The sequence below is a fragment of the Herpailurus yagouaroundi genome, unplaced genomic scaffold (genome assembly GCF_014898765.1).
Source record: "Herpailurus yagouaroundi ecotype Mexico unplaced genomic scaffold, PumYag 181, whole genome shotgun sequence".
NCBI lineage: Eukaryota > Metazoa > Chordata > Mammalia > Carnivora > Felidae > Herpailurus > Herpailurus yagouaroundi.
The window spans coordinates 15,766,958-15,789,731 of record NW_024412412.1 but is presented as its reverse complement, the minus strand read 5'-3'; the positions used below and the strand labels follow the sequence as shown (position 1 = coordinate 15,789,731).

General features: G+C 40.1%; 1 protein-coding gene and 1 pseudogene across 3 annotated transcripts in view; one reads left to right on the top strand and one right to left on the bottom strand.

Annotated features, from left to right (window-relative positions):
* SNX25 (sorting nexin 25) overlaps positions 1-22,774 on the bottom strand; it is a 134,125-nt gene that overhangs the window by 102,706 nt on the left and 8,645 nt on the right. For all 3 annotated transcript variants that reach the window (XM_040489925.1, XM_040489923.1, XM_040489924.1), the window contains exon 2: positions 2,822-2,906. In XM_040489925.1, coding sequence (XP_040345859.1) covers positions 2,822-2,906 — 85 coding nt within the window. The remainder of the gene's footprint in view (positions 1-2,821; positions 2,907-22,774) is intronic.
* Positions 4,305-4,402, top strand: LOC121040026 (uncharacterized; annotated as a pseudogene).

Sequence of the window (22,774 nt, the reverse complement as noted above, 5' to 3'; positions counted from 1 at the left end):
CTGTCCCAAAAATAAATAAACGTTGAAAAAAAAAATTTTTTTTAAATAAAAAAAAAGGATAAATCTTAAAAATATGCTAAGAAATGGGGAGCCTGGGTGGCTCAGTTGGTTAAGCATCCAACTTCAGCTCAGGTTATGATTTCACAGTTCGTGAGTTTGAGCCCCATGTCAGGCTCTCTGCTGACAGCTCAGAGTCTGGAGCCTGCTTCAGATTCTGTGTCTCCCTCTCTCTCTGCTCCTCTCCCATTTACACTCTGTTTCTCTTTCTCTCCAAAATGAATAAATGTTGAGGGGAAAAAAATCATGCTAAGAAAAGAAGCCAGGCATAAGAGACTACATCCTGTATGATTCCATACAAACTTCTTTAAGTTTAAGAATAGGCAAAACTAATCTACCATGATAGAAATTAGAACAGGGAAGTAGGTTTCATTAGAGAGGGACAAGAGGTAAACTTTCTATAATGATAGAAATGTTTAGGGCTCCTAGGGGGTTCAGGTGGTTTAGCATCCAACTCCTGATTTCGGCTCAGGTCATGATCTCACATTTCGTGAGCCCGAGCCCCATGTCAGTCCTCTGCACTGGCAGCATGAAGCCTACTTGGGAATCTCTGTCTCCCTGTCTCTGCCCCTCCTTTGCTCGCATGAACACTCTCATGCTCTCTCAAAAATAAATAAACATTAAAAAAAAATTTTTTTAGTTTGCAAATGGTGCTGGTTACATGGTTATTCGAATTTATGAAAATTACTGTATTATATGTACACTTAAGATTTGTGCATTTCAAAGTATGTAAATTTTACTTCAATAAAAGTAATTAAGAATTATTTTTAAACCATGATATTGAGATTATGAATATTAAAAATTATTGAATTTTAAATTTGGCTTTTATTAAAGTCATCATACTTTACTAATAGAAATATTTTACTTCTGCACAGCAAAGGAAACAATCGGCAAAACTAAAAGGCAACCAATGGAATGGGAGAAGATATTTGCAAACGACATATCAGATAAAGGGTTAGTATCCAAAATCTATAAAGAACTTACCAAACTCAACACCCAGAAAACAAATAATCCAGTGAAGAAATGGGCAAAAGACATGAATAGATACTTCTCCAAAGAATACATCTAGATGGCCAACCGACACACGAAAAAATGCTCCACATCACTCATCATCAGGGAAATACAAATCAAAACCACAATGAGATGCCACCCCACACCTGTCAGAATGGCTAACATTAACAACTCAGGCAACAACAGATGTTGGCAAGGATGCAGAGAAAGAAGATCTCTTTTGCACTGCTGGTGGGTGCAGCCACTCTGGAAAACAATATGGAGGTTCATCAAAAAATTAAAAACAGAACTACCCTACGACCCAGCAATTGCACTACTAGGTATTTATCCAAGGGATACAGGTATGCTGTTTTGAAGGGGCACATGCACCCCAGTGTTTATATTAGCACTATCAACAATAGCCAAAGTATGGAAAGAGCCCAAATGTCCATCGATGGATGAACGGATAAAGAAGATGTGATATATGTATATATATATACACACACACACACACACACACACACGCACACGCACACGCACACGCACACACACGCACACACACAATGGAATATTACTCGGCAATCAAAAAGAATGAAATCTTGCCACTTGCAACTACGTGGATGGAACTAGAGGCTATTATGCTAAGCAAAATTAGTCAGTCGGAGAAAGATAAATATCATGTGACTTCCATATGAGGACTGTAAGACACAGAACAGATGAGCACAAGGGAAGGGAAGCAAAATAATATAAAAACAGGGAGGGGGACAAAACATAAGAGACTCTTCAATATGGAGAACAAACAGAGGGTTACTGAAGGGGTTGTGGGAGTGGGGATGGGCTAAATGGGTAAGGGGCATTAAGGAATCTACCCCTGAAATCATTCTTGCACTATCTGCTAACTTGGATGTAAATTAAAAAAGAAAAAGAAAAAGAAAAAGAAAGAAGTATTTTAAAAGTTTAGTCTCCAAAGTTCTAAAATTCTATGAATACACACAATTTCAGACGGTCTCTGTACTTACATAGCACTTATCTTCAAATTTTAATACAATGATTTCTGTGAACTATGAAAGTAAACATACTTGCTTAAGTATGTATCACTTACTCGGTTTTCTCAACTTCATATCTAACACCATGTATTCGCTTGAAAAACTCAAGACTTTTTCTGTACTTACAAGTGAAACTGAGTTTTTAGAAATCTGATTTTAAAATTATTTGAACTTTAATTTGATCAAAATATATCTTCTCAATTTCAATATTTCTAATTACACCTACTTATTTCCACATCTACATGTAACAATGAACAATATTGTGCCCTCAGCAACCAGCCTTCAACCCTCTTCGATACCACTTTTACAGGCATGTCCTTCATTCTTTCCAAAGGCCGACCGCTACCCCTTAATTTGTTTCACTGGTTTGTCAATGAATGAGCCTGAGCACACTCATCCCCAGCACACCTTCTCTAGGTTATATTGAAAGAAAATGTATTTCCTGATACCCGTTTTAGATAGCAGAGGACAGACCCTTGTTTCACATGGTGGAACTACCTCCACGTGGCCAGTGAGCTTCATGACCTGGAAATCCTACTTAATAAATATTTAAATCCCATCCATTCAACTGAAATACGGATATATGATTCAGTCATCATAAAAACCCATGAAGAAAAATTCCTAAGGCTACACACAGACAAGAAGGATACATTTGTTAGAGATTACAATTTTCTCTTTCAAACATAATTGCTTTACGTGACAATTATATACTCTCATTTAATCCTTACCTTCTTTTAGAGCTTTGTCCATATTGTGAGAAATCACTACCCTTCTAGACTGAACTGACTCATGTGGGTTTCCATATACAGGACTCTGAAATGTAAGAAAAAAGGAAGAAAAAAAAAGATACAGATTACTGAATGAATAAATCATATATAAAAATAAAACCAAAGTATAAAATACCACTTAAACAAGATATTTTGATATTAATAGATTAAGAAGTTCTTCTGGAAAAAGTAAATAAATGCTTGAGGTTAAGATATTTTTAAAAAGGAAGGAAGGATTTTCCCTACCAGATATCAAAACAACATGATGCCAGAGGAGGAATAAACAAATCAACAGATCAGCAGATGTACAAAAACAAATGCATCTACATATGAGAAGAACATAAGAAAATTTGAAATCAGTGAGGAAAACAGACTATTCAGTATACGTGCTGCCAAAGCGAGCACGAAAACAGACTATTCAATAAATCGCGCTGGGATAACTGGATATTCACGTGTGATAAAAGGTTAGAGTCTTACCTCATACTTTAAACATAAATAATTCCAAATTGATAACCAACAAAGTATTTTGTTAACCTAAAAATGTATTCAAAGGGAATAAGGGAGAAGCTGTTTATAATCTTGGGATGGAGAAGGCCTCCCTAAATAAGACACAAAATTCAAAAGTTTTAAACAAGAAAAGGAACTGACAAATACAACTACATAAACTAGACAACTCCTGTGTGACCAAAGACACTATAAAATATAAATGATAAGAGAAGGAGACAATATCTGCAACATATATCACAAAGGACTATTATTTAATATATACAGAGCTCCTAAGAAAAATAAAAGGATGTCAAGCAATTAAAAAGGCAATCATAAAAGATAAACAAATACCAATAAATATATGAAAAGAAATAAATACGCAACCTCCTTTTAGTTAGAGAAACACAAATTAGAGCAATGAGATCTCAAACTGCCAAAGCAGGGGAAAAGGTACCTACTCTCAAATATTGGCAAAGATACCTAGAAATACTCATTTTCATACATCATTGGGGGAAATGTCTACTTCTATGAGCTACAATTTCACTTAGCCAATTCTACTCCTAGGAATCCAACCAACGGATATTTTTGCAAATGTGCAAAAAAGTATGCAAAGAACTTCCTTGCTCTGTTGACTTTATGGGCAAAAAATTAGAAAAAACCCATGGGGCACGTGGGTGGCTCCATCAGTTTGGTGTCCGACTTCGGCTCAGGTCATGATCTCATGGGTTCCTGGGTTTAAGCCCCGCGTCAGGTTCTGTGCTGACAGCTCAGAGCCTGAAGCCTGCTTTGGATTCTGTGTCTCCCTCTCTCTTTCCCCCCACCCTCTTGCTCTCTGTCTCTCAAAAATGAATAAATGTTAAAAAAAAAAATTTTTTTTTTAATAAAAAGAAAAAACCCAAGTGTCTATCAATAGTCAGAGCTAAATTATGGTACACCCATATTTGAGAATGTAATGCAGCCATTAAAAACAATGAACTGGCTTGAACAATACAGAGAAGATTAACCTGGCCCCTTTTCAAGGATGATATGCAAATTTGCGAAGCATTCCATTTAAAAAAAAAAAAAAAAGAATGAATTAGGGAAATATATACCTTCACGGAAAGTTTTCCGTGATGGGAAATGTTTGGGAATATGTACACCAAACTATTAAAAATAGTTTCTTCTAGGCAGGGGCATAAGTTTTTACTCCACTCCATTACTTCTTACTCCACATATGTCTGTGTAACAGTATGCTTTAGAATTTTTAATTGTACAAAGATACTATTTGGCACACAAAAAAAGGGGGTGGGATAATATAAAGAATTAAAATCCTACTATCTGGCTAGTAAGACTATTTACAGAATAAATTGTTTTAACTGGTCACATACCAAAGTGATTGAAAACATGTTATTATGTGATTGGGCCCACTTATTGGTTTTGGAGGATAAATAGAAACTGAGGAATATTAACAAGATGTAGGATACTCCCCTGTGCATGGGAAATATTACACGTGCTTGACTGGCATTACCACATCACTACTGAGATCCAAATGGCTAATATGACTACCACGCTCAACCAACAAACAAGCATGAGGAAACAACTTTGTTCTCCAGGCAGGGCCACCCCACTACAACTGCATTCAACCCCAAGGCCCTGGGCCACCCAACCCGGAGAGGAGAACGTCTAGTCCTTAGCTTAGTTCCATACTATCCATGGGTAGAGTGCCAAAGTGTCATCCATTTTCTTTGTTATTAAAAACAAAAAGCCATAGTTTTAAGATTCCTTAGTTGAAATACTTTTAAAAGCCTTTTAAGATGAAAGTGTTGCACTCATGAAAGAAAAGAATCCCTTTATGCTACAAATTAGCGTAACATTCCACACTCCCCCAAGGAGTTACCAAAAAAAAAAAAAAAAACCTTACTCATTACCTATAGACAAAGTCATTAGTAAATAAAGTACACTCTCAACCACTTAAAACTATTTTTTAGTCTCTCAGCTTGCTATAAAATTTAATGTAAGTATATTTTGTTGTAACTTTTAAATTTAGTTTGTGGAAAAATTGAGTAAACGAGGAGTTTTAAAATTCTAGCAATTTTTTTTAAGTTTGAGAAAGTGCACGTGCACCCACACGAGGGTGGGGGGAGTCGGAAGGGTGGGGAAGGGGCAAAGAGAGAATCTGAAGCAGGCTCTGCACCGCCAGCACAGAGCCTGAAGCGGGGCTCAAACCCACGAACTGTGAGATCATGACCTGAGCCAAAACCAAGAGTCAGATGCTTAACCGACTGAGCCACCCAGGCGCCCCAAATTCTAGGCATTCCTAAAATACCAGACAGATATTTTTAAACTTACCCATTTTTTAGACAGTTGTTTTGAACTAACACTTTTAGAGTGCTACTCTAATGAGTAATTTTAATCATAATTTCTCAAGTTTTTGGGTTCCCAAATCTAGATATGGTAGTTTTAGTACATAATACTAGTTGGATGAGAAATTACAACCAAACAACACTTATTTGAGATGGTCCCAATTTGGGGTTCTTAAAATAGAAACTGCCTATCAGGGCTGGGAGAGAAGCAGTTGTGAATGTGACGGACAGACAGCACATGGATACGTAAGCATATTCTGTGCTTATTGTGTCTTTCTTCACAAATTCCTCCAAAACTTAATGTTTTCATTCTTACCTTTACTGTTTTCCGTTTTCCTAGTTGTGGCTCTACTACTTCTTGCCATCTGTCTACAAACTTCTTTTCTCTCTCTGCTTCATACTTAGATGTAATACATATATAAACATGTCTGTCACTACTGACTGTATCTAAGTCCTTTATGCTCTTTAATGTAAAGAGCTTATGAGAGTAATGTTCTCTATGTTGGCTCTTTAAGTAAAAGCTCTATTATTTTTTCTGTGTGTTTTTCCAGTCTGGGGTTGTGGATTTCCCCACACGCTATCCCCCAGGGTCACTGGCCCTCACCGGAAAGAAAAAAGTTCATCATCCCTATCCCATCCCTAACAGCCTGACGGAGAATCACTAAGTAATAGGAACAGGAAGATTATTTAAAAAAAAAAAAAAAAAAAAAAAAAACGCACGCAAAAAAAATAGGAAACCATGCGTGAAAATTCCTTTTTTAAGGATTTAGTATTTACGGAGCCAGAATCTCATGTCTAAATGACTACACAGAGTATAAGTTAGTCACTACCACACATAGTCTATTGCTTTTAGATCACAAAGATGGAATTTACTAATCTTTACCCCAGGGTGGAGAAAGAAAAGGAAGGAAAAGAAAGGAGGGAAAGGGAAGAAGGGAGAGGAAGGGGAGAAAGCTAGCTAGCTGCAACAAATGCAAAATTTGAATAAATTCCTGTGGCTCAGGGCAGTTGAGCCAAAATTGTCTTCATTTTCCTTCTATTTATAGGGTTGAAAAAAGAAACTCCACATGGCAGAGACTTCCCCCAAAGACTCGTCCTTTAAGGCAAATGCTAACTTGCCCTATCCGCACTGGCACAGGCCTCATTTCTCAAGGAAAGCCCACCTCTTCCCGACAATCTCTTTCCTAAAATGACAGTATTAGGAAAGAGGAAATAAAAATGTCTGTACTTCTCCCACTGTAACAAAGAATAAGTGATAGAAATTTTCAGGAAGATTTCAAATCCAGAAATTAGGACTTCGAATGTCGTCCGACTACTCGGCTCTCACTAAAGTTTTTAGTATCCGTATCACACTGTTAACTCATAAAAGCTTTTGGCTAACTAGTACCACTGTCATGTAAAAAATACACCTCATTTTTTATTTAATTAAAACAAGTGAATTCTGTCTTCATTTTAAGATTTAAAGCTAGCTGAAAACTAACTTGAAATCATTTTTAATCACTTGGTGAGTTCTCTGGAGAGAAAATGACGTCTCGACACAGAACTGCTAATTTTAAAAATGCTTTCCAAAGACAGAGCAAAACCAGAAAGCTTTTCTCTAATATATGTAACTAAATTCTCGAGCATCAAGGAGCAGACACCATATCAATAAACCCTTTGCTGAATATGTATCAGCTTTCTATTCACTCCTGAAATATCAGGTTTTAGTCTACAGCCAAAATATACTCAAATTGTCTTTGTGTCAGAGCTAAAGACACCCTCTTCTGAGGAACCAACATCCAGAGAAAACCCATGCAGAGGAACCTGGGTACTCTGACATCATTGGCAACTAAACAACCAGGAACCACCTGGAATTCAGCCAAGACATGTACCTCATTGTCCATTGTTTATAAGCAGGACGTTGCTTACTGTGCTGCTTCCTGTGGGAGCACAGATGGGGCCAGGACAGCCAGCCCATGACTTGGAACTGCTTTCGTGCCCATTACCTGGGCTCCTTAAATAAACAAATGTCACCCTCCTTCAGTATATGCTTATACGGTGAAAACAAAAATTTTTTTAATGTATTTTGATCTGTTTTCAGAAGAAAAACAGTTGCACAGAGTTGAAAGACTGATGGGTGTAATTTCTTATAAGGTACTGAAACCGTGATTTATCTTAGGAAAACAAACACAAAGCCCTGATCATCACCATTAACCACATGGAGCCGTCACATGGCGGAGTCTTTCCAAGTATTCTCAGCATCTGACAAGTACTGGGATCCCGTGACTAATATTCTCATTCTCAAACTATGTTATTCTCAAAACCCTGGCTCCTTTCAAGCCAATCATATTCTGCCTCAGCCTCAGAAAATAATTACTCCAAAACCAAAGAAATCCAAGAATCACACAGAACCTTCCTCCGAAGATAAGGGACTAAGAAACTTGAAAGGCTATCTCAGGAAGATAGGAAAGGACTGAAATAATTGAAAATTCGTCTCATTTGACTAAGACACTGAAAGAAGATTGTGACACGAGTAATAAACGTCCTGGCCCAACACGGAAGCTGAGGAGCCATGTTACAGAGCTAAGAGGGCAGTGCAGAGTAGAAAGAACACGGGCTCTCAGGTCCAACAGTGCTTTTTACTAATGGCAGATCCTTGACCCAGCCAATTCCCTCTCTAGCTTAAGACGGCTTATAATACCTCAAAGGATTAAATAACTAACATCAGGGGTCCCAAAATGAAAAAACACAGCAGGAGCCTGGTAAGGAATATAAGTGAGTTAAGGGGGTGGCCATAGCTGTACCTGCTAGATGTTCCAACTCTCTTCTGCAAAAAACGTAAATCAAAAATTTCAGATGTTGTCTACAAGTAATTCAATTTCATTCCCAACACTGTGGGCTTACGCTGTTTGGGCCAAACCACGTGCCACATTCAAACCACAGCCCTCTACTGTGTCACTGCTGGCGCACAGAACGCGTTTATTAGCAGAGTGCCTGGCACCTACTAGCAAATAGAGCCATGATCACTGATAAAACTCAAAATGTTACCAACTTTCAACACATTTGAGGCTAATCGGTGGGCTAGTTGGATGGCTGGCTGGTTGGTTTTCTGAAAGGAAAGAAATGGTGGAAACAAATGCAAGAAAGAAGGGCTGAAAAGTTAAGTAACCAGAAAACAAGAGCCGAGATAATAAAACATATTGTTCTTGAAATATTTTTGCCTTTGAAGCTACACTTTAGAGGGAGTAAAGTGTACATTTCCTGGAGATGTTCTACAGCGTATGTGCCTTTACACTCTATTGCTGGTGAAGTATTTGAATGTTCAAACAAAACCCGGTTTGATCAGAAGCCAGTTTCCTGGATTGTGCTTTACAATGTTTAATCACGAACTAAAAAAAGGTCTTGTTCTCTTTATTGATAAAAGAAAATTGTCAAACACATTGTCACATACTGAGAGGTTATCATCTGGGGAGATTGTACTGATAGAAAGTAGTGGTATTTGCGTCTATTGTCCCCTCTTAACCAAGTACAATTTGGGGGCACCTGGGTGACTCAGTCAGTTAAGCGTCCAACTCTTGGTTTTGGCTCAGGTCATGATCTCATGATTTGTTGAGTTTGAGCTCAGCACGGAGCCTGCCTGGGATTCTCCTCTTTATCTCTCTCACTGCCCCTCCTCTGCTCTGTCTCTCAAAATAAACTTAAAAAAAAAAAAAAAAAAAAAATCAAGTATAATATCTACTTCAGATATAAGAGAAAAGGCTTCTTTGAAATTCAAACCTATAAATGTCCTCTTATTATTGTTTTTCTAGATTCTAAACATGCTTTATTTCTTTTTAAAATGCTATTTACAGCAATATAAAGAGTAGAGACACGTTCAACATTATAGATATAAAAGAATTAAACTGACCCATAACACCATTAATCCAGAAATGATTATTGACATTCTGGTGCATTTCCTCTCAGACGGTGACTCCAACACTTACTATGTAACTTTGGGAACCTATTTTTCTGAACCTCAATTTCTTCATCTCTAAAATAAATATAACAATAGTACCCAAAAATAAATAAATAAAAGATAACAGTAGTACCTACCTCTTCAGGTTGATAAGAGCATTAAATGAGTTACTACACATTAAGCACTTACAACAGTGCCTGGTAACACAATAATTCAGATTATTGGTACTTTTATCATTTTCCTACTTTTTAAAAGAAATTAAGATAACAGTATTCACACAGCTCTGCAACTGGCTTTTCTTTTTAATTTTTTAAAAATTTTTAAAATGTTTTTATTATTTTTAATTTTGGAGAGACAGCACACAAGCAGGCGAGGAGCAAAGAGGGAGACACAGGGGCGCCTGGGTGGCGCAGTCGGTTAAGCGTCCGACTTCAGCCAGGTCACGATCTCACAGTCCGTGAGTTCGAGCCCCGCGTCGGGCTCTGGGCTGATGGCTCAGAGCCTGGAGCCTGTTTCCGATTCTGTGTCTCCCTCTCTCTCTGCCCCTCCCCCGTTCATGCTCTGTCTCTGTCTGTCCCATAAATAAATAAAAACGTTGAAAAAAAAATTTTTTTTTAAAAAAAGAGGGAGACACAGAATTCAAAGCAGGCTCCAGGCTCTGAGCTGTCAGCACAGAGCCCAACGCAGGGCTTGAACCCACAAAGCCTAAGATCATGACCGGAGGCAAACTAGGGGCGCTTAACCAACTGAGCCACCCAGGCACCCCTGCAGCTGGCTTTTCATAATTAGTATTATGAGCATCTTTTATGAAATAAGATTTGGAATATATTGTTTTGAATGACTTCTACCACAATGTAACTATTCTTCTATTACTACGCATTTACTTTGTCTCCACCATTTTCTTCCTAGTTTTTTAAAACTTTTTATTGTTTATTTTTGAGAAAGAGAGAGACAACACGTGAGTGGGGGAGGGACAGAGAGAGAGGGAGACACAGAATCTGAAGCAGGCTCCAGGCTCTGAGCTGTCAGCACAGAGCCCGACGTGGGGCTCGAACCCACAGACCATGAGATCATGACCTGAGCCAAAGTCAGATGCTTAACCGACTGAGCCACCCAGGTGCCCCTCTTTCTCTTTTAAATGAAAAAATATTTTCATTTCTATGCTATTGATCTAAGTGTAGGACCACCAGAAACAATCTAAAAAACTACTAAGTGTCTATTAAATATATAGTTGGATTTGGAGTCTGACTTCATTCAAAGGACTGTGTACCTCAAGAATTTTGTGCTTCATGGAGTCTTACGAGCTAAGAAGAAACTGAAGGAATTGAATGGGGCATGGTAGGAGGGTGTAGGAGATGCTGTGAAGCACAAAATATGCAAAGCTGAACTGGAAAAATCCCTTTCCAGCCTCTTCAGCCAACCCTGAACTATGGGCCTGGAAAACCCGATGCTGCAGGGTACTTCCAGACAGGGAAATGAGTAATGGACACAGAGGCAGGAGCAAGCCAGGGCCTTCTCTAGCCTGAGGAATATGTGGGCAGTGAAGCCAACTTGGCCTCCAGAAATATAAATCCCTATCGTGATTCTACCTAAAATGAACTTGGCAAGAGATGAATGGTAGATTAGATCATCAGTAGCTCCCGTAGCTTATTACACCGTTTATCAAAGTATGGTTGTGTTCAGGCTAAAGGCCAACCCTGCCTGTATGCATCAAATATAGGAATCAAGGTTCTGTTTACATTTCTATAATGAAAGATATTCTTCAGCTGGGATAGATCGGAGAATAGATCCCATGAAAGAGTATGAAATCAGACCCTTTCTCTGAACAAATATGAAATTCAAATGTGCTTTATGCTGGAGCACAATCCCCCTATTATTACTACGGGAAAAGCATATGACATTACATTATAATGGCAAAAACACTACATTAAGACCCAGAAAATGTAGGCTGTAGTTGGTTCTTTGCCATTTTCTTGCTGAGTTATAGTAAACATATTCACCTCTTTGAGATTCAATTCAATTTAAATAATTTTTGCTCTATTTATATTAAAGGATGATTCTGCATCTCAAGAAGGATAATGCAGTAAAAGTGCTTTAAAATTACAAAGCAGTTTACAAATATAGGTTCTTATTACAGTTCCAAGAGTCATAGTCTAAATTTTTTTACAATAATTTCCTTCGCAAAAAATGATTGTAGTTCTATTACATGCGATTAGTATTATGACTTTCATGGTTTCAGGTCTTACTGTCACAAGCAGATTTCTTGGTTAATAAACTACTTTCCAGGAGAAAAATGAATAGTTCTTTACTAATTGATCAACAGAGATAGATTTTGAGGTAGGTTAATGTATTTAGGATTGTTTTTCCACTCAGTTGGAAGAATTAGACTAACAGGAAGGGAGATGTGTTTCACTTCTAACGTCAAGGACTCAAATCTGAAGATCCTTACAAAACACACTTCACTTGATTTTAAGAGAAATTTAAGTATATCTCAAATCAGACACAGGTTTGGAAACTGAAGTAGTAACATGCACTTGAAAGTACACAGGCAGACAGCAGTTTGCCTAAACTGGTAAGTGCAGAACAGATACCAGGGCTAGAAGGAGGAGAATGAGGAAAAGCAAATTGTCTCAGGAAGGGTAATTGAAAACTGACTTTAGCTTTGTGCATTCCTGAAAAGGTTCATGTAATAAAAATTCTATAACCATTTTGTTGCTGACTTCCATTGTAATTTTTAGTTCACGAGGGAAATCACAGGCTTCCATGATAGGAATCACATTTCCATCCATTCATTCAATCATCTAACATTTACTGAGGACTCTGTGTGTCTGCCACTTAGTTGGGTACCACAGAGACAAAGGGAAATAAATTATATTCTCTGTGCTCAAGGGCCTTAATCTATTTTTGACGGAAGCTTATCTTCAAGTAAAAGAGGTGGCAAAAGGTTTAGAAAAAGAACTCTTAGAGATAATAACAGCAAAAACATTTATTGAGTCCTTAATGTTGTACTGGGCTGTAGGCTAAGTACATTGTCATTTAATCCTCAGTGACCCCATGAGATAGTTAGTGTTATCCCTGTTTTATGGATCAGGAAACAGTTTTAAAGAGATTAAGTTAGGCTAGCTATACCACTGAGGAAGGTTGTGCTTTGGAATTCTAATATTCTTCCTTATTCTGGTATCTTCTCTACATTATGATCTTCAGCCCAGGTCATGGAAGAAAAGTTACTCAGTATACAATCAACCCATGAGATCATTTCATAAGAATTTAAGTTAATACATATTTGAGGTATATTACAAGAATTATTCTCATTTCATCAGAGTTCTCACTGAAACCACTCAACCCAAATGATAAGGGAGCAAGAGTGGTTACCTCTGCTTCAAGGCTTTCATGTAACTCAACAAATAGAGAGGAGTCACATAGAATTCCTTTTTTCACAGAGTCCTTTAGTAACAAAAGCAATCACTTTTTTTTTAATATTCCATTGCTGTTCTGAAATACCATAATACTATTATTAATTTGTTGGCTAGCTTTTAAATAAAAACTGGTGATTAGATATTTAGTACCTACCAAGTTAGAAAAATATTATATTGGTAATCTAATTCAGTAGTATCTCTATTTCCATAGTTCCCTTAAAGCAAAAAGCTGAGCTCCATGTACAGTGGCCCAGGCAACACACAGATATACAAGATACTGAAATGTGGGAGATGAATTATTGCCATAAAAACACGGTTGGATAAAATCAAAATGAATTCAATGGAAACTATTCAAAGAAGTTGACTTTACGTCCCTTCTAACTAATGGGTAAAAAGTTACCTGTACCAGCATAGATATAGATCATAAAAATTATTCCTACCGTTTCCATCAAAAATTCATGTTAAAATTCAAAGAACAAAACTTCTGGGGCGCCTGGGTGGGCAGAGAAAGAGGGAGACACAGAATCCAAAGCAGGCTCCAGGCTCTGAGCTATCAGCCCCCACTGCGGGGCTCGAACTCACAAACTGTGAGATCTTGACCTGAGCCAAAGTCAGAAGCTTAACCAGCTGAGCCCCCCAGGCTCCCCAAGAGGTAGTTTTAAATGTAGTGCTTGAATCAAAAAGTATTTGTAGTCCTAGAACGGCCTACACTGAGTACAGGCACTGAATGAAACTCCTCTAAAGAAAAACAACCACGTTATTATCTAACTGCTATTGCCTTTAATCGGTAAAAATCACCTGAGTACAGTTCCAAGCAAATGCCATAAGGGACACTGGAATTGCCAGAGCTGACCTTGGGCCAGTCAAGAGACAGCACCCCCACTCTACACACCCTTAGTCTCTCCCACTGCCTGATTTCATAATGTACAATGCAAGCTTTCTTCTCAGACATCATTTTATCAGAGAGCTTCTGGACGCAACTCCTTCAGTCACAAAAGAAATAAGAAGATGAACAACGTGGAACATCAGGGCACATCACATCCACAACACGGTCCCTTGGCTCCTCAGCTCCAGGACCCTCCTCTCTTCTCCCCCTTTCTCGTGGCCACCTCAAGGTCTTTCTTAGTAGACTTACAATCTCTTCTACCCGTCCCCTTCCTCTAAGCTCCCTCCTGGCCTCGGTTCCTTCCTTGGTTTAGCTGACACCTGAGCAGCTCCCATCAGGATTCCTGTACCCTGGTCTGTCCCACGGCCTGGCTCTTTCTCGGCTCCACTGCAGGAGCCGAGTGCTCCTCCTGCAAACGTATCACAACCATGCCAATGGGTGTCACCACATTCTCCTGGCCTCCAACCCACAAACTGCACTTAACTCTAAAACAATCCGCCCAGGGCCACCCCCCACCCCCGCCCTGGGTGGCTCTGTTACTTAAGTGTCATGTCATGCTTTCAGCTTGGTCAGGATCTCATAGAGCCCGAGTCGGGCTCTGTGCTGGCAGTGCAGAGCCCGCTTAGGATTCTCTCTCCCCCTCTCTCTCTGCCCCTCCCCAACTCGTGCTTTGTGTGTCTGTGTGTATGTGTGTGTGTGGGTCTATTTCTCAAAATATATAAACAAACTTTAAAAAAATTTTAATAAAAAAAATAAAATTGCAACTCCTGTGCTCATATCTTAAAAAACTAAACTAAACTAAATAAATAAAACAATCTGCCCACTTATCCTTGCTAGGCTTCCTCCTGGCTGTGTGGCCATAGAGCATAAAGACTGAGAGGCTGGTTCCAGCGTCAGAAAAAGCCTGGATCCCTGGTTCATAACCTGACACCTTTAGCAAGTCACTTAACCTCTTTAAAACTGTTTCCTGGTCCACAAAATGGGGCTAAGAGTAACTATCTCATGGGGTCCCTGTGAGGACTAAATGAGAATATACTTACTATAGTACAATAGTAAGGGCTCAATAAATGACTTTGTTGGCATTTTCTCCAATAGTTATTTTTCCCCCAAACTTTTTGCCACCTATCTTCAAATTACCCTCTGCACGGGTCATTCTCTTAACCGTCAGCAATTAACTTTACTTCCTACTTACCGAGAAAGTAGGGGCCAGCTTGAAACATCTGAATTCCCTGCCAACCTCCTAAGAGGTTCTCTCTATACCCTCCCCTTTGTACGTCTTTCCCACTAGTCACAAGCCCAAACCCTCCACCCATGCTCTGGTCCTGTGTGCCTAGACACCACCCTATCAATCATTCTCTAGCTGAGACTTTCAGGCCCTTCCGGTCTCCTTTTCAAGATTCCCCTTTAACTCGGAAATGTGTTTACATCTCTCCCCTCAACAAAAAGCCCCCCCCCCCACCCCCAACACACACACAATCCTATCAATGCTCCCTTCTCTTCTTTCCTCCTCGGTCAAGCTTCTAGAGAGCACCGTCCACATACTGTCTCTCCTTCCTCACCTCCTCCTCGCTCTTCACCCACAAGGATATCATTTCTGCCCCCACATCCATCTTTGCCTCCCCAACCACCACTGTCACAAGTCTCCAAAGACCCTCCCAGTTGTCAGACCCAGTGGACACTTCTCGGTCCTCCTTCTGGACCTCTCTGCTACACCTGACGCTACTTGCCACTTATTCCCTGCTTCTCTCTTGCCTCTTCTCTCCTACGCACGGTCTCGGCATTGTTTGCCCTCACACCCCAGCGGACGGCTCCTCCTCGGCCTGCCCTTGGCTCCCTGGTTTCAACCATTACAGGCTGTCCTGGGCAGTCTCATCAACCCTGTAGTTGTGACTACCGTGTTGTATCCGGACCGCCAACAAATCTACTCCCTTTATCCTGGCCTCCCCCTCAGATTGCAGACCTGCACACCTAACTGCAGGCTGCACATATCCACGGGCCTCTCAAAATCTACACGGCAAAAACCCACTACCCACCACTGTTCAAAACCTGCACTAATGGTTCCTGAAATCATTCATCCTCCCATGCCAGACCCTGGAATTAACCCAGACTTTTCCCTCTCCTCGCCACAATAAACATTTACTGGGCAGAACCAAAAAGCAGGTAAAGCTGACTTTTTGGTAAAGGACGGAAGGACAGTTGAAATGGGCCTTTAACAAGCAGAAGTGAAAGGGCAGAAACAGGGGCTGTGGCCTTCTCAGAGGCATGTGGTTACACCACACGAGGGTAAATTCAGGAACAGAAGGTATATATTTTTGTTGATATTTATTTATTTAGAGAGAGAGAGACAGAATGAGGGGGAGAGGGGTAGAGAGAGGGGAGAAAGGATCCAAAGCAGGCTCTGCATGGTGAGCACAGAGCCTGACAAGGGGCTCGATCTCACAAACCATAAGATTATGACCTGAGCCAAAATCAAGCTTAACTGACTGAGCCACCCAGGTGCCCCAGAAGGTAGATTTAAGAATGAGCAGAAGTGTGGAAGACAGGCTAAAAAGACAGGTTAGCCCTACTCATGAAAACTAGTAAGTACTCATTGTTTTGACTCTAATTTCTTTCCTTTCTAAAGGTTGACCCAGGTCAATCACAGAAACTCTGTCCCCTTGCCGAAACCTAGCCAGTAAGATGTGAGAAGACTGCCAGAGGCATTCGTAGTAACCTTTTCCTTGTTCCCAAAAGGGACTTTCTTCCTCTGGATATCACCTGGTGTGGCTGTGGTACCTGAGGCTGCTACCATCATCTGGCCACTAGTCTAAGAGTTAATCCACCTCAGGAGAGGGCAGAAGAAATACAAGCAATGGTGATGGAGGCTTGACATTCCCCACAAGGGGCCTGTCCTACCTCTAGACCTTTAGATTGTGTATTATTTCTCAATAGATGTCTTTATTGTTTAATAAAAAAAGGGGGGGATAGGGATTGGTCACATGTAGAAAATACAGGGGGTCTAAGTTTTTTTCATGTTTATTTATTTTCAAAGAGAGAAAGAGACCGTGTAGGGAAGGGGGGCAGGAAGGGGAGGGGCAGAGAGAGGGAGAGAGAGAATCCCAAGCAAGCTCCATGCTCTGAGGGCAGAGCCCACCATGGGGCTCAATCTCACCAACTGTGAGATGATGACCTGAGCCGAAATCAAGAGTGGGCGCTTAACCCACTGAGCCACTAGGCCCTCCAAAAACACAGGATTAAAAACAGTTTAACAGATACCTTTATTATAGGATTTCTCAACGTTAAAATAGAAAGTTTCAAGAACTTAGTTTTTCAAATTTATGTGATGAAACAAGCCTCTCATCCTGCCTCTAGTTTTTGAAGTGTACCTAAAAGTATCTCCAAGAATTAAGCATTTATGGATCATAGTTTAGAAAACTAGTTTTTACCAGAGCAGATGAGAAGAGTGTGTGACTGACTTATGATACAGCACAATGATGACAGTAATACAGGGACAGAAATGTGCTACAGGAATCCAGAGGGATCACTGCCCTTCTCGGAGGTTCTCACTCAGAATGGCAGATGGGTTTCACATTATGTGCCAATTCTAGTAAATATTTACTAATTGCCTGGAATACTATATTGAAAAGGATTCTGAGGCCTCATCCAGATTCAGCAGGAAAACAAAAACAGCCTTACTCAATTAGAAATGATCATCATGAGCATAGAAGGGGTAGTTGGGACATGATTCTAGTTCATCCTGAGACTTCTAAAGTGACATCAATTCCTAAACAAATCCTAGAACCATCCCAAAGAATTTCAAATTTTTTTAAACCTCAATCGGGTGAGACTGATCTTTAATAATTAAAAGGGTAATAAAGTGGTTAAGCGTATGGACTCCAGGGTAAGAGAGACCTGGGTTTAATTCTTAGTTCCTCCACTTGCTATGTGGACTGGATACAGTATTCAGCTGCTCTAAATCTAAGTTTTCCCATCTGTAAAATGAGATGAACGGTCCTAACTCACATGGTAGGTTTAAAACTTAAATTAGGTAATACATCCAGCTGCATACAGTATGTACAATAAATATTAAGTTTAGCTACAGCAATTACTAAGGCATTTACTCTTTGATATTCATATGTGTCCACTGTATACACAACCATGGACTGGAATGCAATGAATTAAATGGAGACCATACAACCTATTTCCCTGAACCCGTTAACAATGCCAAGATAGGCTACGATAAGCAAGTGGCAAAGATGATTACAAAGCACTGTTGAAAGTGTTACTTGCCTTTAAGGAGACCTATGAAATAAATAAAGCTAACACCTGAGAGAATTCTCTGCAAAACACACTTTTCCAGATCTCTCCATAGAGAAAGCCAAGAAACAACGACCAAACCAATAGCAACAAGCCTCCTTAACACCTAGAATGAGTTTTATTTTTTTCCCCTGGGGCACAGAACTTTTGGTACTAAAACCAAAACAGTTGGAAGCAAATCAGGTCGGTTGGTCACCCTACAAACAAATAAAGCAAATCAAGTCCCAACAGCTGGGTCCGGGTCTTGGCTATGCTACTCAGAGCTGAGGCAGAATGAGTTCTTGAAATACCATTTCCCATTAAAAGAAATCAGGGCTCTTTTTGGAGAAATGGCTAAGTCCAGGTGTGAGAAGAAACTGCTCAAGATGAACCTGAAATATCCAGTTATGTCAGACAGCAAGAAAACTCTAAAAACTAATTAGGGTCATATCAAAAGGTAGGGTCATATAGAAAGGTCTCTGGAGCCAACTTCAAAAGGCTCCCGTGGGCCAAAGATGGGATTATAGAAGCTTCAAAAAAGATAATTACAACTGATCAAAACCTGTCTATTATGTTCTCATCTGCAAGTTCGTAGTAAATTCTTTTTTCAAAACACATAACTAATTGATTACCTTCAAAGGATGTTGGGGAACCAACTCATCATTTTAGAAACTAATAATGGGGGAAAATCTAGCATTTGCTCTGCTTTTCTATATGAACTGTATACCACTGTGTAACCAAATAGATGAGGGAAACAGGTCTCTTTTAAAAAAGTATTCAGGGGTGCCAGCATGGCTCAGTTGGTTAAATGTCTGACTTCGGCTTCGGTTCTCATCTCACCATTCGTGAGTCCAAGCCCCACATCAGGCTTTGCGCTGTGCTGACGGTGCAGAGCCTGTTTGGGATTCTCTCTCCCTCTCTCTCTCTGCCCCTCCCCGACTTGTTCTTTCTCTCTCTCTCTCTCCAAGTAACTAAACTTAAAAAAATTTTTTTAATTAAAAAAAAGTATTCAAAGCAATAAATGAAAAGTAAATGACAGAATTTGAACATTACCATTTTGTCACCCCCAACAAATTAGTGGACCTAGCTATCAAGCATCAGCAGCTACTAATATAACCAAAAGTCAGTAAGATGTTTTGTGTCTCCCAATGAAAGATCACACCACCACCTATAGTCTGTCAAATGGATCGAACACAAGTTTGATCACACCTCTGGATCCAGCTGCCAATTTGCGGGACATACAGAGGAGAGGACATGCTGAACTGCATCATTCACGTGTAATCAGCAAAATCCAGACCACAAGATACTCCACAGGACAAATGCTCCAGGTTCTTCACAAATAAATTGCAAAGAAAGGACAGAGGATAAGAGGATAAGGATATCCCATAAGGAAAAGGATAGAGGAGAAACTAATTTTTTTTTAATGGGGGGAAAAAACCTATCATGTCCACTGATGCACATTTGAGTGATAACACCATAACAACATGCAAGGAAGTGAATACTATAAAGTCAAGAGTTACTTAAGTGGAAGAGGAGGGGCTGACATTGGGTGGAAATACAGAGGGGCTTCTGGAGTTTCTGGAAGTTCCAAGGGTGTTCTCTTTATGATCATTCATCCAACTATACATTTATTTTCTGTGATTTTCTGAATCTGCATTTGTTATTTTACAATAAAAAGGTTTTTTTAAAAGTGATAGTGCAAAATCTACTACTTAACACCTCCTATATTCAAAACACTTTTACAAATATTAGAATTTGTATTTTCAAATACTATAACATTGTTCCAAATAACCCTTGAAAAGTATTTATTATCTCCATTTTTCATATAAGGAGACTGAGCTCTAGAAATGTTTTTTTAAAAAATATTTTAATGTTTATTATTTACTTTTGAGAGAGACAGAGACAGAGCACAAGTAGGGGAGGGGCAGTGAGAGAGGGAGACATAGGATCCAAAGCAGGCTCCAGTCTTTGAGCAGTCAGCACAGAACATAATGTGGGGCTCGAGACCACAAACTGTGAGATCATGACCTGAGCCGAAATCGGACACTTAGCCAACTGAGCCACCCAGGCATGAGGTCTAGAAATCTTAAGCAGGTTGCCCATACTCACAGTTATTAGGGCAGAACCATGATTCAAATTCAGAAGAGTGGCTCCAAAACCATTATCTTATTGTCAATGCTCTATTAATGCCCAGTTATTTATTTGGTCAAGAAAGATGTATTGCTCACCTACTAAATCATGCTCTTAAAGATACAGGGGAGTTTTTGCCTTTGTGGAGATCAAGACAGACAAGGAATCATCCAAGGGAATATAAAATTACAGCCGTTGGTAGGTACAGTAAGGAAAAGGTATGTGGTGCCAGGAGAATCCACACAGCAGAGAGGGAGACCCTCCCTGCACAAGTGATGACTAAGTAAGGGGGCAGTGGGCTGCTCCACGCAAAGGAGGCAATGTACAAAGTCGCCAGTGATGGAGGGAGCATGGCCCTTTAAGGATGGAGTACGAGGATGAAGGTAGTGAAGACAGAGGAGGCTGAAGAGCTGGGAAGAACAGGAAGCCACTAGCGGATTTTAATTAAACCTGTTGCTGAAGATGGATTGAATTAGGTTCGCATTTCTAAAATGACAACAAGGTCAGGGCGCCTGAGTGGCTCAATCGGTTAGGCATCTGACTTCAGCTCAGGTCATGATCTCGCGCTCTGTGAGTTCGAGCCCCATGTCAGGCTCTGTGCCGACAGCTCAGAGCCTGGAGCCTGCTTCAGGTTCTGTGCCTCCCTCTCTCTGTTCCCCTCACCTGCTCATGCGTGTGCGCTCTCTCTCTCTCTCTCAAAAATAAAGATTTTAAAAATTTAAAAAATAAAAAATATAAATAAAATGCCAACAAGGAGACAGAGAGAGGAGTTGAGAGGCTACTGCAGCCATCTAGGTGAGACATGATGGCAACTGGGACAAAGCAGAAGAGATGGAAAGAAGGGGATGGGTGCAAGACCTCAAGAGGTAAGAAGGCAGGACCTGATGATGGACAGCATATGCACAGTGAGGAGAAGGAGATGTCCAGGGAACTCAAAGCCTTCTGGCCATGGGACCTGACTTTTGGAGGTGCCAGTCACGGACATAAAGGACAATGGAAGAGGGATGGGACACTTGGACTAGCTGAGTTTCAGGCACCACGACAAATGCCAAATGGAAATGTCAAGTCGAGCAGTTGAATAAATGAGTCTGAGGCCCAAAAAAAGAGAGGAATAAATCTCTAATCCTGAGTGTAGGGATGGTTTTTACGGGGGCTCAAGGATGAGACCGCCTAAGAGTGAGATAATAAAAAAAGAAAACTCAAGAACAACCATAATTCAAATCAGGAAAGCAAAGCAACTTCCTGAATTTATCTAGAGATGATCATCTCAGAAAGGTTTAATGAAACAGGAAAAAAGAAAATCAGAAGGAAAAAGAGATTAACTGTCTCAGAAAAAACACACTGAAATTTCTGGAATACTTAAAGATGTTAATTCCATGTGTAACAAGTTGGCAAAGCCTGCATGCAGCCCTCAGGTAGATATTTTAAGAACTAACTTGCACAGGGTAATGAGACCTTCTGGGAGGTGGCTTGTAGATATGGGCTCAAGGCTACAGACAGAAAGCTTTGATGCTAGGAAAGAAAGCTCTGGCTTCCCAGGGCTGCTCCTGGCCAGGTGGACAAAAGGGAAGGGGCTGTCTTTTGAGATGCATACCCTAGAGAAACAGGGCAACACTTCAGCTGCTATAAAGTACAAACTGGGGCTTTGGCTCAGAGGGAAGCACACTTGGATATCCAGCTTTGGGGGATTGAAACCCTAGTTGCCCAAAAAGAAATGTGCTTTTTCACAGACTGACAGTGGTGATGGCAGAGAAGCCTCTCTCCAATGCTTTGCAGGCACCAGAAATGAAGGAATATAAATGAGCTTATTCACAAATACAGAAGACACTGCCTATGGACTCTCGGAAGTCTGGGGAGGGGCAGCTAGGGGCACTGCAGACCAAGGTTCTGCATGAGCAGACAGAAGCAAACACCTGTAAAATTTTAGTTACTACCATTAATGTAAAGTCACTCATACACACAGGTGGTTGAGAACTACAGAAATTCAGGTTACTTTAGAAATAAGTATTTGTAGGGGTGCCTGGGTGGCTCAGTCGGTTAAGTGTCCGACTCTTGGCTTTGGCTCAGGTCATGATCTCTCAGTTTCATGGGTTCAAGCTCCGCATTGGGCTCTGTGCTGGCAGCACAGAACCTGCTTGGGATTCTGTCTCCCTCTCTCTCTGCCTCCTCCCCACTTGCACTGTCTCTGTCTCTCTCAAATAAAATTTTAAAAAATGTATTAAAAAAAAAGAAAGAAAGAAAGAAGTATTTGCAAAAACTTACCTAATTTTCCAAGAGCAGTATTCTACACTACAACTGAAAGCTTACTAAATAGATCCCAGTGGCCTAAACAAGTTCATGTTTCTTATCCTAAACATGCACAATTCATTCCTTTTCCTCCTTGGCCCCAGAGGCTTTTTATCTGGAGTTACCATATTCGTTTTTCTTCACATCCAGCTCTTAGCT